Source organism: Geotrypetes seraphini, chromosome 4, assembly GCF_902459505.1.
Source record: "Geotrypetes seraphini chromosome 4, aGeoSer1.1, whole genome shotgun sequence".
NCBI lineage: Eukaryota > Metazoa > Chordata > Amphibia > Gymnophiona > Dermophiidae > Geotrypetes > Geotrypetes seraphini.
The window spans coordinates 120,647,913-120,664,566 of NC_047087.1; the positions used below are offsets into that span (position 1 = coordinate 120,647,913).

General features: G+C 44.2%; 1 protein-coding gene across 2 annotated transcripts in view; it reads right to left on the reverse strand.

The window, feature by feature from the left end:
• Positions 1-16,654, reverse strand: part of CFAP44 (cilia and flagella associated protein 44) — a 553,092-nt gene that overhangs the window by 142,091 nt on the left and 394,347 nt on the right. For both annotated transcript variants that reach the window (XM_033943382.1, XM_033943381.1), the window contains one exon: positions 3,979-4,174. In XM_033943382.1, the coding sequence (XP_033799273.1) occupies positions 3,979-4,174 (196 nt within the window). The remainder of the gene's footprint in view (positions 1-3,978; positions 4,175-16,654) is intronic.

The following is a 16,654-nucleotide window of genomic DNA, read 5'->3' on the forward strand; positions in this document are numbered from 1 at the left end:
TCCAATTTAAAAGATATATGGTGTATTCATTCATTCTAGGAGAGTATTGTAAAATACATGTAAAATACATCATCATTAGTATTTTTGTCCCTTGAAATGAATAGGAGGTCCCTATTGAGAAACTAATGATGATGTGGCCACATGTATTTTACAATATTCTCCTAGAATGAATGCAATTACGAGGATTTTACGGAAATACTGGGAGATCATGGATCTGCATCCTCTGTTCACTGCAACACATTTTAGGATTACATTCACACGACAAAAAATTTCAAGGAGTTACTAAGTTCTTCTGATGTCAGCTATACACATGCAAGTTCGCCTGAGATTACCAATCCATCAACTGGGCACTTTAAATGTGGAGCATGAATGACCTGTGAAGTAACCATTGAGTTAATCAACAATTTTTTACATCCTGGCACAGGTCAAATTTTTGGCCTTAAACATTTGACGTCTTGTACTACTACTTTTGTTTTTTATGCAGTCATTTGCCCCTATTTAAAGATTTATGTTGGGCAGACCACATGTTCCTTTAGAAGACGCATCACGGAACACAAAAGTTGCTGATTGAACAATAAAACTCAAGCTCCACTTGCTGGCCACTGTTTAGAACACAATCATATTTTCAGTGAGTTACGTTGCTGTGTCATTGATCATATCAGAGAAGATGTCAACAATGGATCCCTCCGTTTTTTACAAGCTGAACAATTTTGGATCCACCTTTTGAACATTGAGGAGCCTGTGGGCTTGAATCAGAGACTGGATTGAAGTGTGTTTTATTAATACTGAAGCTTTTGTTTTATTGTAACATTATGTTTCAATGCAACTGAATGATACGATTCAGTTAAAGGCATTCTACACAAAAAAATTTTTTAAAGTTATGAACTGCACATTTTGCTCACGGAATTACACATTGGAATTTTTTGGCTTTACACTTTTACCACTTTGTTTTTTACATATATGTGTATCATTTATTGATTTGAGGTTTTTCTGGCATTGCATTGTCATTTCACACAGTTTTTAAGGACCATTACTTTCGTCCCGCCCTCTAATGATATATTGACAGCATCATTCTTCTTTCTCAGCAAATAGTGTCTCTGATGATGCATTTCTGGTGCTGATGTTTCACCACCGGGATTATTCAAATTCAGAGCCACTTTGTGGGAGCCATTTCAGATGCGTGAGACGATTTGGCGTCCCCTTTTGAAAGGTATGTCCTTTGGATTCTACTTATGCTATATGATTTTTAAGTTGTCTAGAACACATCAGAAAGAAAGAAAGAGTTTTCACTCGTACTGTTTTCTATTGTGTTTGTAGAAGTCTGATCGGTCGGGATACACCCTGAGGCAGCATATATTTGTGAAACGCTGGCCACCGTTGGTGTACCGATCAGCAAAGATAAGTTGAAAATTTTCTCCTATCATTTATTTTTCATTAGCGGAGCACAGCATAAGGCTTTAACAAATATTGAAGGTTTTTTGCCAATGCTCTTTATCTGCCTTCATTTTTCTATGTCTTTATATTTCTATCACAGTATTATAATAGGTTTCAATATGAAAAAGTCAGATGTAGAAAAACGGCAGCAATAATCCCCCCAACCTCCACATCTACTGAGCCATAAAGAAAAAAAATCTTACTACTCACAAAACCCCACTCAGAAACATAATACTAAAAAAAAGAATGACTAAGGAAAATACCTTAAGATAAAGGAAGTTAGAAAAGAGTCTTGATATATCATTTTAAAAAACACTACTGTACTCCGCCCCCCCCCCCCCTTATCAAGCTGCATTAGGGTTTTTCATCGCCAGCCACTGTGGTAAAAGCTCCAATGCTCATAGGACTTCTATGAGCATCAGAGCTTTACCGCAGAAGTCAGCGATAAAAAAACCCTAACACAGCTTAATAAAAGGGGGTTAATTTGAAAACACAGAAGTACAAAAAACAAGACTTATCAGATTTTTAGATCCCAGAATAAAGGGGAGCTGAATCTAGTGAAAATGGTCTACTAGGAAATTCTTTAAATGGCACCTAAAATTAAGGGCTAATTAGGCATTCAACTTTTGGCATGGAAATGCATTCTAATAGATGTAAGGTGGTGAAATGGGACAGGCACAGCAGATTAGTGAGCAAAGATACTTACATACCCAGTTATAGAATAGTGTCTATGGGCTCCTTTTACAAAGCCGCAGTAGCGGTTTTATCGCACGCATTGGATTATCGCGCGCAACCGCCTACTCTAAAGGAGGCGGTAGCGGCTAGCACACGTGGCAATTTAGCGCGCGCTATTCCATGCGTTAAGGCCCTAGCACGGCTTTGTAAAAGGAGCCCTAAGTGTTTTCTTGTGGCTGCAAAGGGGTCTTGGCCACAGGAGGGGCATGGGCAGGGCAGGTTCATTCTGCAAAAATCACATGCAGTTTTATAGACTACCTTGGATGCGCACCCAACTTGAATGCCAGGATTTACACCAGTGATGCGGCAGAGGAAATCACCAGCAGAAAGTCGCGAAGCTACCTGTTTAGAGTGCTTTGGCTGCCGACGCTGCTGGAAGGAAGTTTGTCGTTCGTCTCGCAGCGGGGGGGGGGGAGGAGGGGGCCCGGGGCGATGATGCTGATGCTGGCAAATCCAGTGAGGGTGAGGGAGATGCCCAAACGGCCCTAAATCACTGCACCGGTAGGCCCCCCTGACTATTTTGGGCCCTGTGCCTACTGGGCCTACCCTTTAATCTGGCCCTGTCCATGGCCAATTAAGTCTAAATACTGACTTAACCAAGCATGTATCAACCAGCTGTTAAAAAAAATGGAATTTACTGTGATTTGGGAGCGATTTTGGCTGACCCTTACTCCTATGGCCCAGAGTAGAATCTTGAATTCGTAATTTGTTCATCTTTTGTCCTCTTGTGCTCAGGGATTTTTATGTTTGGGTTTCTGTTGGGGGGGATGGGGGGGATAGAAGGGATGATTTTGTATTAGTGCACATATGTAAGTATCCTGCTATGTTTTTGCTATGGATGTTTTCCATGCACGTTGAAAATTAATAAACAAATTTAAACATAAAAAAATGAAAATTCAATGCTGAAGCCTGCACACAGCCTGGCACATAATTCCCAGTTTTAGCGCAAAAAAACCACTTGTCTGCCACTGACTGAATATTGGATCTTTAGTTTCTTAAATAAATGATGAAATAATTTACAAACAGTTTTATGTTTACGCAGGTTTTCTTTGTCTGATAATACTTTTTGCTGAAAGATCAGAAACCATTCAATGTGACACATGCAATAACGGGAAATCAGGAGAGCCATAAAATCTTTTTCACATCACTATCTGTATCTGTTTCAGTAGGACTGTGCTTTCAGAGGCTGGGAATCCACTAAATAATATCTAAATAAGTATCAGCTAATATTAAAAATGATTTATCTGGCTAAATGGTTGAATTGCCTGTTTGCAGCTATCGAGTAATTTTCAACAGCACTTATCTTCACTGAAAATGACTAATTAGAACTGAATTCAAAAACCAGCTAACTTGTGGGTGCTCCAGAGAAGCAGTCAGGATAAGTGCCAATATTCAGTTCCTCAGTGCATAAGTAAACTGCTTAAATTGGACTGCATAAATGCCAATCCTTTTTTTAAGCAGTTTAGCTTATGCACTCAAGGGCTGAAGCCCAGACAGAGCCTGGCATTGAATATCTGGAAATAATGCCAGTGGTAGGCAGTTGAATATTGGTGGGGGGGGAGGGGGTAATCTTTAAATGATGACCATTCTATTGACTATCCTCCTCAGAGCTCACTTCTTCCCCTTCAGAGTTTATTTTTATTTTGTTCTTGAATTTATCATTCTATTTGAAAGTGTGATGAAAACATTTTTTAATGCAAGAAAACTGACTACCCTCTCTAAGATTACTGAAAATAAGAATGAGTTTGAGAAAGAATATATGTGTGGAGGGAGAAAGAAGGGGTAAATGAGGTAGGAATAATGCCTGACCTTCCTCTCCTATAACCTCTTTCTTCTTGGTGCGTTTTATCTTCTTCTTGAAGACTTTGGTAAGAAAGTTTGCAAACTTGTTGTTTTCTCCCAAGGAAGATTGAAAGTTGGCACAGAGTGCTTTCTCTCGCTCCTGAAGTTTGACAATGTCACGCTTTTTAATTTCCAGCTGTTGTTGATAATCCTCACATTTCCACTATGCAAAACAAAACAGAATAGAATAAATGAATACTGAATCTGATAACATGGAAGGATTATGAATAGAACAATATCTTGCTACAAGTTGCCTGGTGTTTTTCTAACTCTTTGGAATTCCTTAAAATTTTTGAGCAATTGACATGAATTATTTGCAGTTGTTTCAAATAATTATTGTGCCTATGCAGGCAAGGTTAGTCACCTGCTTCCCTGCATTACCTGTGCAGAGTTAGGACTGCTTGGCACCAATACTTCCATGAAGGTGAAATACAGACAGCACCACCCTTCTGTGGTATGAATATGATCATCATGTAAGTCAGGGCTACTCAAATGTTTTAAGTGAGGGTTCAGAAACTTCAGTTGTCTGTAAACTACCACATGCACATTGTTAATTAATAAATACAGGATAAAATACTTTTATTTCTATTTTTGTTGTCTGAGCATTATATTTTTGGAAAAAAACCAACAAAGGCTGCAAATTTTCAGATGACTTGTAACTCAACCAGTGCTTCGAACTGTCTTGCTCAATATTCGATGGTGTTTCGCCAGTAGCGTCTTCAGGGCAAATGCCCTGATATTTATAAATCCAATATGAAATTTAACTAAATAAAAACCCATGAATCAATAACTTTACATAAACCAAATTCAATGTACAAATAAACAAACCAATACCTGAATATATCAGAGTAAATGTAGATCAGCAACAGCCAACTGGATTAGGAAATCCGTAATTATATGGCCACCACCATCTTAACACTCAGTTAAATATCTCAGCTGACTTACTTGCTGCGGATGCCATATTTGAATCCCTAACCAACATCCCACCCCTCCAAAAAGCTAATTAGATACCATCCACTAGTCCCCATTCAATTTCCTTGTTTAACCCAAAAGGTTCCATAGTGTTTCAGGTATAAATGAACCTTAGTTCTTTATTTATCAAAATTGCAGAATGTCTCCACCCCTGTGATTAAGTACTTTGTAGCAGTACCATTTTATCATGAACCACAACCAGACACACATAAGACATGATTATAATACAAGCGCTCAAGAAGCATGCTTTTGGTCACCCCTCCATGCCCCCCAAAAAAGACTTTAATTTCTGTGAATCAATAATTCTTTTATTTTCATGAGCCTCAGTCAAAGCACATGCCAGAGATATGCTTTTCACAGTACCGGCACCCTCGGACAGTCGCTGATTTTTGGTCATCAAATGCCGACCCTGCACTTGGAGAATCACTTGGCAATGATGAAGAATCCACTGGAGTGCTCATTTAAATATTGATGAGCCCATTTGCATGGCAGAATCGTAGACTGCTAGGAAGCTCAGAAAAGACCATAATAAGTTGTTTTGTTAATCCGCCACTAAAATACATGCATGTTAAACCGGATGGAACCGGTTTAGCAATTGCATTAAAGGCAATCTTAAGTTTTGAGAATCTGGCCCTAAGAGAGAAACAACAGTACAACCCAGCTGCTCAGAGTGAAAAGAAGTAGAAGGAAACCGTTTGTTTTAATCCAGGGAAGTGAAGGGCCTTAGGCATCTGAGCCAATCAGGGCCTTAGGCTCCTCTCTGTGTATCCCAGGATGCAGTGGACAGGGGACTTAAGGCCCTGATTGGCTCAGATGCTTAAGACCCCTCCCTTGGGTAGGGCCTTGGGCCCCTCCCCGTGCATCCCAGGATGCACCAGGAAGGGGAAGGCCCGCCATTTTGGAGAGGTGGGTCTGTGGGCAGGAGGGACTGAGCATCCCTCCTGCTGTCTTATTCAGATAAGAGATACGGGGGAGGGGGGGGTCCAGAGGAGACAGAGAGCTGAGGAAGTGGGCATCCCTCCTACCAATCTTTTTTTCTAAGTATGGGTAGGGTTACCATCTGTCCGGATTTCCCCGGACATATCCTCTTTTTGGAGGCACAAGCAAAGGGAAAACTGCAGGAATGGTGTACAAGATGCTAAGTCTTTATTCAATAAAGCACAATTACTTACCGTAACAGGTGTTATCCAGGGACAGCAGGCAGATATTCCAACACATGGGTGACGTCACCGACAGAGCCCTGGTATGAACACTTCAAAAGTGAATCGCAACTTTAAGTTTAGAAAGTTCGCGATCAGCCCACACCACACATGGGCAAGTGCCTTCCCTCCCGACATAGGCGCGCAGTCCCTTCAGTTAAGATAAGCCAGCTAAGAAGTCAACCAGGGGAGGTGGGAGGGTTGTGAGAATATCTGCCTGCTATCCCTGGATAACACCTGTTATGGTAAGAAACTATGCTTTAACCCAGGACAAGCTAGCAGCAAATTCTCACACATGGGTGACCTCCAAGCTAACTAGAAAGCGATGGTGGGAGAGTTGGCCTCTAAGAAAATACATTTTGCAATACTGACTGGCCGAAGTGCCCATCCTGTCTGGAAAAAGTTTCCAGACAGTAATATGAAGTGAATGTATGAAATGAGGACCAGGTGGCAGCTTTACAGATTTCCTCAATAGGAGTGGGTCTGAGAAAAGCAACAGAAACTGCCATAGCTCGGACTTTGTGAGCAGTGATACAACTCTCCAGGGACAGTCCAGTCTGAGTATAGCAGAATGATATTCATGCAGCAAACCAGTTGGAAATCGTCCTCTTGGAAACAGGATGTCCCAACTTAATAAGATCAAATGAGACGAAAAGTTAGGGAGATTGTATATGGCTTTGTCCTGTTGATGTAATAGGCCAAAGCACGCTTACAGTTCAGAGTGTGTAGCACTGTTTCTCCAGCATGAGAATGAGGCTTAGGGAAAAAAACTGTGAGAACAATCGACTCATTGAGATGAAACTCCGTAACCACTTTCGATAGAAACTTAGAATGCGTGCATAGAACCACTTTATCATGGTGAAAAATTGTGAAGAGTGGATAGAAACATAGAAACATAGAAGATGACGGCAGAAAAGGGCTACAGCCCATCAAGTCTGCCCACTCTGCTTACCCACCCCCTGTCTATGCCCTAATGACCCAATTTCCTTATCTTGACCCTCGTAGGGATCCCACATGGGTATCCCATTTATTCTTAAAGTCTGGCACGCTGTCTGCCTCGATCACCTGCACTGGAAGCTTGTTCCAATGATCAACCACTCTCTCTGTGAAGAAATACTTTCTGGTGTCGCCATGAAATTTTCCGCCCCTGAGTTTGAGCGGGTGCCCTCTTGTGGCCGAGGGTCCCTTGAGAAAGAAAATATCATCTTCCACTTCAACACGTCCCATGAGGTACTTAAATGTTTCGATCATGTCTCCCCTCTCCCTACGTTCCTCAAGAGTGTAGAGCTGCAATTTGTTCAGTCTCTCTTCGTACGAGAGACCCTTGAGCCCCGAGATCATCCTGGTGGCCGTCCGTTGAACCGATTCAATTCTGCGCACATCTTTACTGTAATGTGGCCTCCAGAATTGCACACAGTACTCCAGATGAGGTCTCACCATGGCCCTGTACAACGGCATTATGACTTTAGGCTTTCGGCTGACGAAACTTCTATTGATACAACCCAATATCTGCCTTGCCTTAGATGAAGCCTTCTCCACTTGATTGGCAGTTTTCATGTCTGCACTGATGATTACTCCTAAATCTCGTTCTGCTGAAGTCCTAGTTAAAGTTTCTCCATTCAAGAAGTACGTCCTGCATGGATTTCCGCTTCCGAGGTGCATGACCTTACATTTCTTAGCATTGAAGCCTAGCTGCCAGGTTGAGGACCAACTTTCCAATGTAAGCAGGTCCTGCACCATATAATTCTGTAAACTGCATTCACTTACTATATTACATAGTTTGGCGTCATCGGCGAATAGTGTTATTTTACCTTGAAGCCCTTGAGTCAGATCCCCTATGAATATGTTGAAAAGGAGTGGACCCAGGACCGAGCCCTGCGGCACTCCACTGGTCACCTCCGATGTTTTAGAGAGGGTACCATTAACCACCACCCTCTGAAGTCTGCCACTCAGCCAATCATTGACCCATGCAGTTAGTGTCTCTCCTAACCCCATCGATTCCATCTTGCTTAGCAGCCTGCGGTGTGGGACACTGTCAAAAGCTTTACTGAAGTCCAGGTACACGACGTCCAAAGACTCTCCCAAGTCCAACTTTCTTGTTACCCAGTCAAAGAAGCTGATGAGATTGGATTGGCAGGACCTACCCTTGGTGAATCCATGCTGACTGGGATCCCGAAGATTCCCTTCATTCAAGATCGTGTCCAATTTGCTTTTAATTAGTGTTTCCATAAGTTTGCACACTATTGATGTGAGACTCACCGGTCTATAATTTGCAGCCTCTGCCCTGCAACCCTTTTTATGCAGAGGAACGACATTAGTTAATTTCCAGTCCAGGGTAACTTTCCCCTTACTTAGGGAGAGATTGAATAGCTCAGCCAACGGTTTCACTAGGACATCGCTCAATTCTCTGAGCACTCTTGGGTGCAAATTGTCTGGTCCCATGGCTTTGTTCACCTTGAGTCTTGCCAGTTCACTGTAAACTTCACCTGGTGTGAACTCAAAATTCTGAAACGGGTCTTCTGTGCTTTGTGTTGCCTTCAACTGCGGACCGTGTCCCGGTACCTCACAGGTGAAGACTGAGCAGAAGTATTCATTCAGTAGTTCGGCTTTATCGGAATCTGCTTCCACGTAACTTCCGTCCGGTCTTCTAAGGCGTACAATCCCGCCTGTGTTCCTTTTTCTGTCACTAATATACCTGAAGAAGGATTTCTCCCCCTTTTAATGTTTTTTGCCAGAATTTCTTCCACTCGAAGTTTTGCCTCCCTAACTGCTATTTTGACCGCTGTAGACCTGGTCCTATATTCTAGTTTTGCCTCTCTTTTCTCCGTGCGCTTGTAGGAGAGAAACGCTTTTTTCTTCTCCTTAATGAGGTGCGAGATCTCCGCGGTGAACCATTGGGGTTTATTGTTTCTTTGTCGTTTATTTACTGATTTTATGAAGCGGCTAGTTGCTTCATGTATGGTTGATTTCAGTGTTAACCACTTAGCTTCTACATCATCGGTCTCCGCTTGGTCCTGCAGCATCTGATGGACGAAATCTCCCATGCGTGCGAAGTCTGTGCCCCGGAAATTGAGTACCTTTGTTTTCGTGTTTGATCTAGGGAAGCCTTTCCTAAGGTTGAACCTTACTATGTTGTGGTCGCTGGAGGCTAGCGTATCTCCTACTGAGACCTCTGAGAAGCTTTCCCCGTTGGTGAGTACCAGGTCGAGGATCGCCTGGGCCCTAGTGGGCTCCATTACCATTTGTTTGAGACGTGCTCCCTTTATGGAGGTTAAGAGCCTCCTGCTACCACTGGTTGTCGCTGAAAATGAGTTCCAGTCTGCATCAGGCATATTGAAGTCCCCTAGCAGTACAGCTTCTCCTCGTAGAGTGATATTCTCTATGTCTTCAATTAATTCTGCGTCCATGTCTTCCAGTTGTCTTGGGGGTCTGTATACCACATCTAGATACAGGCATTTTTCTCTGCCTCTTGCTAGGTTTACCCAGAGGGACTCCCCGGTGTACTTGACATCTGTGATCCTGGTGGTTTTGATGTCCTCTTTAATGTATAGAGATACCCCCCCTCCTAACCTGCCCTCTCTGTCCTGACGAAGTAGATTGTAGCCCGGTATAACCATATCCCACCCATGTGAGTCCGTGAACCAAGTTTCTGCGATCAATGCCTGTAACTCACTGACCCTCCTGGCAGAACTTAGTGAGATCAGAAAAACAACTTTCCAGGTGAGAAACTTGATATGAGTTGTGGCCATTGGTTCAAATGGAGGCTTCATCAACCTGGAAAGAACTAGATTAAGGTCCCAGACTACAGGAGGAGGTTTGAGAGGTGGTTTAACATTGAAAAGCCCTTTCATGAATCTGGAGACCAAGGGATGAGCAGTTAGAGGCTTTCCTTTGACGACCTGTGAAAAGCTGTAATAGCGCTGAGATGGACTCTGCTAGATTTAGATTTAAGTCTAGAGTCAGACAGATGAAGTAGATAATCCAACACCAATTCCACTGACAAGGAAGTTGAATCATGATGATAACGACGGAGACACCAGGAAGAAAACCAAATTCACTTTTGTTGATAACACTGTTGAGTGGCCGGCTTCCTAGAAGCATCAATATTACTGCATACAGGCTGAGAAAGATGTGATGAGGTCAGCCCGAGAGATACCAAGCTGTCAGGTGTAACGATTGCAGGTTGGGATGAAGAAGAGCTCCTTGATTCTGTGTAAGCAGAGAAGGAAATATTGGAAGAGGTATGGGCTCCCTGGTGCTGAGTTGAAGTAGAAGGGAGTGCCAATGCTGTCTGGGCCACCGAGGAGCTATGAGTATCATGGTGGCTGATTCCTGTTTGAGTTTGAAAAGAGTTTTCAAGATGAGAGGAGTGGGAGGAAATGCATAGAGAAACATTTGCGTCCAATTCAAGAGAAACACATCTGCTTCCAGACGGTGAGGTGAGTAAAATCTGGAGCAGAACTGGGGCAACTTGTGATTGTGGGGAGCTGCAAACAAGCCCACTTGAGGAGTGCCCCACTGTGCAAAGATGGACTGAAGAGTTGTCGAGCTGAATGTCCATTTATGAGGCTGAAGAATTCTGCTGAGGTTGTCTGCCAAGGAATTGTGCTTGCCTTGTATATAGACTGCCCTCAGGAAAAGATTGCAGGCCATCGCCAAAGCCAAATCTTTTGAGCCTCCTGACAAAGTGGAAGAGAGCCCGTGCCTCCTTGCTTGTTTATGTAGTACATTGCTACTTGATTGTCTTTGCAAAGGAGGAGGACTTGATCGCTCAGAAGATGTTTGAAAGCTTTTAGTGCATATTGCATCGTTCTGAGTTCTAGCAAATTGATGTGAAATTTGCGCTCTGTGGAAGTCCAATGACCTTGCATCTGAAGACTGTTCATATGTGCTCCCCAGGCGTACAGCGAAGCATCCATCATGAGCACATGTTGATGAGGAGGGAGATGGAAAAGAAGACCTCTGGATAGACTGGAGGAGGTCATCCACCAGTGGAGCGACTGCAGAAGAGATGAGGTTACAGAGATATGCTGTGAGAAAGGATCTATTGCCTGAAACCACGAGGGCCCACTGAGAAGCGAGGGCCCACTGAGGAGTGCGAAGTTGCAGTCTGGCAAGTGGGGTGACATGAACTGTGGAGGCCATATGTCCTAGAAGAATCATCATGCATCTCGCAGAGAGTGTTTGGAGCTGAAACATCTGCTGGCATAGATGAAGCAGAGCAGTTAGGCGATCTGGAGGAAGAAATGCCCTCATGAGAGTAGTATCCAGAATAGCCCCGATGAACTGGAGAAGCTGAGTTAGCTTCAGATTGGACTTTGGGAAATTGATTTCAAAGAAGGAAAGAAATGGTGTGAGTCATTGCTAGAGCCACCTCCTGAGACGATGAGGCCTTGATCAACCAGTCATCCAGATACGGAAACACCTGGAGACCTTGGGATCGGAGGACTACAATTAAGCCACTACAATTAAGCACTTCATGAAGACTCTGGAAGAAGATGCAAGGCTGAACGGAAGGACTTTGTACTGGTAGTGACGGTGACTGATTCGAAATCAAAGGCATTTTATGGAAGCCAGATGGATTGGTATATGCGTGTATGCTTTCTTGAGGTCCAACCCTCTGTTTTCTGGCTGGCGGGCAGAAAACAGAGGGTTAGAGTAAAAGGGCATTACTCAGACTGGCAATGGGTCACGAGCGGAGTTCCAAGGGATCGGTGTTAGGACCGCTCCTATTCAACGTGTTTATCAACGACCTGGAGACGGGGACGAAATGTGAGGTCATTAAATTTGCTGATGACACCAAACTCTGCAACAGGGTCAAAACCATGGAGGACCTGCAAAGGGACCTGACGAGACTGGAGGAGTGGGCAAAAAAGTGGCAAATGAGTTTCAACATAGAGAAATGCAAGGTCATGCACGTAGGGAAAAAGAACCCAATGTTCAGCTACAAAATGGGGGGAATATTGCTAGGGGCGAGCAACCTTGAAAGAGACCTGGGGGTGATGGTGGACACAACTTTGAAACCATCAGCGCAGTGTGCGACAGCCTCAAAGAGAGCAAACAGAATGCTGGGCATCATCAAAAAGGGTATCACTACCAGGACAAAGGAAGTTATCATGCCACTGTATCGTGCAATGGTGCGCCCGCACCTGGAGTATTGTGTCCAGTACTGGTCGCCGTACCTCAAGAAAGACATGGCAGTACTCGAAGGAGTCCAGAGAAGAGCGACTAAGCTGATAAGAGGTATGGAAAACTTTACATACGCCGACAGGTTGAAAATGCTGGGGCTGTTCTCCCTGGAGAAGAGGAGACTTAGAGGAGACATGATAGAAACCTTCAAGATCCTGAAGGGCATAGAGAAAGTGGATAAGGACAGATTCTTCGAACTGCGAGGGACCACGAGCACCAGGGGTCACTCAGAGAAATTGAAAGGGGACAGGTTTAGAACCAATGCTAGGAAGTTCTTTTTTACCCAGAGGGTGGTGGACGCATGGAATGCTCTTCTGGAGGTTGTAGTAGGTGAGAGCACAGTAAAGGGGTTTAAGGAAGGTTTGGATAGGTACCTAAAGGATAAAGGGATACAGATAGAAGCAGAAGTAGATTATAGAAGTAGAGGTAGATTATAAAGGTTGAGAATATACAGATAGAAGCAGAAGTAGGTTATAGAAGTAGAGGTACATTGTAAAGGTCAAAATTTCACTTCACAGGTCAAGGACCTGGTGGGCCGCCGCAAGAGCGGGCCGCTGGGCGAGATGGACATACGGTCTGACCCAATGGAGGCAACTTCTTATGTTCTTATGTTCTCAGAGAGCATAGCCATTCATTCTGAGTCAATAGGGGATAGAGAAGAGCAAGAGAGAACATTTGAAATTCTCCCTGATGAGATATTTGTTGAGAGCTCTGAGATCCAGAATGGGTTGCAGTCCTCCCATCTTCTTTGGAACCAAGAAGTAGCGGGAGTAAAATCCCTGATTATGTTGGGAAAGGGGAACTTCCTCGATGGCAATGAGGAGAAACAGGGATTAAATCTCTTGGAGAACTGTGTCGAGTTTAAAGCAGACTCTCTTGAAGGATGATTGGAAGGGTGTGGAAGTGGAGGACATAACCCTGATGAATGATGTTTAGGACCCAAAGATCTGATATAATGAGCTCCCAGTGATTGATGTAAATCTGAAGTTATCCCCCCTATTGGCTGAGGCAGAGATTGGAGGATAGGAACTTTGGCTTTGCTCAGAAGGAACACGTCAAAAAGGCTGGGCAGGCTTTTGTGGAGCAGCTGGTTGTTGGACATGGTTGTTGCCTCTGCCTTCGAGGTGGAGGTGGAACAGGAGCAGTAGCCTTTGCAGAAAATCTCCGTTGGTAAGAAGAGGCAGGATTAAAAGGGTGAGCAGGCGGAGGCTTTTTTTAGGCTTTACCGTGTCCCATCTGGTCTCATGAGCAGAAAGTTTTTGCATGGCAGTGTTGGTAGAGTCTCCAAAAAGCTTGTCACTGAGGCATGGAGCATTGGCTAGATTAGTGGTCTCAAACTCGCGGCCCGGGAGCCACATGCGGCCCGCCAGGTATTATTTTGAGGCCCTCGGTATGTTTATCATAATCATAAAAGTAAAATAAAACAGTTTCTTGATCATATGTCTCTTTAGCTATAAATGACAATATTATTATTAAGACTTAGCCAAAAAGAAAGATTTATAAACTATAAAGAATTTTTCCTCATGCAAAATTGTCATTTCTTTAATAAGACATTAACTATTTTTTTTATGAGGCCCTTCGAGTACCTACAAATCCAAAATGTGGCCCTGCAAAGGGTTTGAGTTTGAGACCACTGGGCTAGATGGTCTTGGTGGTTAACGTTGAAGTCTGAGACACGTAATCACACATGATATCTCATAGCCACCGACATAGCAGCTGCTCGAGAAGTAAGTTCAAAGGTGTCGTAAGTAGATCTCACCATGTACTTACAAAGTTGGAAAACCATAGAGATAAGATGTTAAAAAGACTTTGTCTTACATGCAGGGATGTATTTCTGGAAAGAGAAAAAAAATTGTCATTTCCTACTATGTTTGCCAACATTGAGTTTTGGTAAAGGCACCTGCCAAATTTGTCCATTGGCCTACCCTCTCTGCCAGGAGGAATGGACGCATACACACTAGCCCTTGTGAAGACACATCAGATCTGCGTACCATGGTCTGCGAGGTCAATCTGGAGCCACCAGAATGACATGGCTCGGATGGACCACGATCCACTAAATGACCTGGCCTACCTTAGTCCAGGGAGGAAAGACATAAAGGAGAAGCCATGGCTGCACTAGAGCGTTGAGATCCTCGCTTTCAGGCTCAGATCATTGACTGAAAAAACAATCCACTTTCTTGTTCTTTGCCATGGCCATGAGATCAAAGTGGGGCCGACCCCAATGCTGCACTATGCTTTGGAATCCCACTCGCCTGGATCAAAAGTCTGTCTGCTGAGGAAGTCAGCTTGAACATTGTTGACTCCCACCACATGCACTGCTGATAGTGCCTAGAGGAGGCGTTCCACCCACAGAAAAAGAAGGCAGGCTTCCATAGTAGAGAGTTGCACGGGGACAGAAATCAAACCCGTTCCCGCTGGAATCAAATCCGTCCCCACCCAACCCTATAAACTTCAGAAGTAATTATTTCATTTAATTATGCTACTGAATTAAAGGCTCTGGTAGAGACCCATTTACAAATAAGCAAAGACACTTTAATTAATTTGGAAATATTGAGAAGAATACATACTTTGTAAATGGGTTTCTACCAGAGCCTCTAAATGTAAATATAAAATATAAATATTCAGCTGATGAGCTGTCAGCTGAGGACTTCCTCTGCAGGTGGCCGGGGGTCCCTTTTGTCAACCTCAGCAGGCAGCAGTAGCGCAGTAGTGGCTCATGGATGCTGCCAGCAACTGCTGGCCGTCTCTAGATGGTGGTGCTTGGGGATCCCATCAGCCACAGCAAGGGACAAATACTTCAACACTGTAGAACTAAAACCAGAAATGCTTTTTCTTTTCTTTTGAACACAATACAAAGACATCTGCTATATACATTTCCCAAAGCTAACATATTTTAATCAACAAATTCAATTTTTTACCTTTGTTGTCCGGAGACTTATTTTTCCATCAAGTTCATCCCAGTTTCTTTTTTCCGCTTTTCCGAATTCTGCAAATTCTTCTGTTGTTGTCCATTGGTTCCTCCCACTATGGTCCAGCATTTATCCCTCTCTCATCCTCCCTGACCATATGCAGCATCTTTCGCCCTGCCCACCAGCCCCATGCCCAACATTTCTCCTTCTATCACCCTTCTCCAGCACCATGCCACATCTCTCCCTCCATTCCCTTCACCACTATGTCCAACATTTCTCCCTCTTGCATCCCTTTCAATCTGTCCCACTGTTCCCTTTCCACCACAACATTTCTCCCTCTCATCTTTCTCTTCCCTATCATCTGTACGTCACTCCCTCTCTATGAACAAAAATTCTCCTCTTTCTTCCATTCCCTGTGTGCACTATCTCCCATGTCCCAATGCACTTCCTCTTTGTTGCAACGCGTGCATGCTCTTGCTCCCTCCCTCTTTTTCTGACCCCCCCCCACACACACACACCAGGGTCCAACAGCTCTCACTTTCTCTTCCCAACTACCCTCGTATCCAGTGTCTCTATCCCCCCATCCTTTGTGTCCAACTTCTCTTCCTTTCTGTTCCTTCTCTCCCTAAATCCCATTGTCCACCATCTCTCTCCCTCTCCTGTTTTCAGAGCCATTATTTCTTCCCCCCCAAGCATATGCATGTGGACTCCCTACCTCCCCCTTCTTTGTAGCGTTCTCCCCCTCCTCTCCTTTTTGCAGCATTCTCTGGTTTCCCCCTGGCCTCCCAGTCTCACCTTCAGCTATTTAGGGCAGCCTAGATCCTTTTCCTGGGCAGTGTCTCCTCTGAAGGGAACTTTTTCTCTGCCCTCTCTTCTCTGTAGTGCCTCTTTCAGCACCATATCCAGCTTGTCTGACCACTTTGCACCAGCGATCTTTTTTCAGGCTGTTCTAAATACCGTAGCTGAAGGGCAGCACTATTTCCAGTCACACTTCTTTGCAGGGCAGCGGGCCCTGCACGCTGCATGTAGCTGAGGCGAAGACCTCCCTCCGACGTCAGCTTTGAAGTCAGGGAAGACTTCTGGGTCAGCTATTGGAGGCGTGCGGAGATCGCTGCACGCTGCAAAGAAGACTACAACATGGAGGGTATACTGATGTCCTTTTCTGCAATGTGGCACGCGAGGCGCTTGAGCACTTTGGAGGTAACATGCAGGACTCCCACAACCTCTCCCGACGTCAGACTCAGAGCAGCACTTCTTTGTAGGGCAGCGGGCCCTGCACGCTACACATGGCTGATGCAAAGCCTTCCCTCCGACGTCAACTCTGACATCGGGGGAAGACTTCTAGGTCGGCTACGTGTGGTGTGCTGGGAGTGC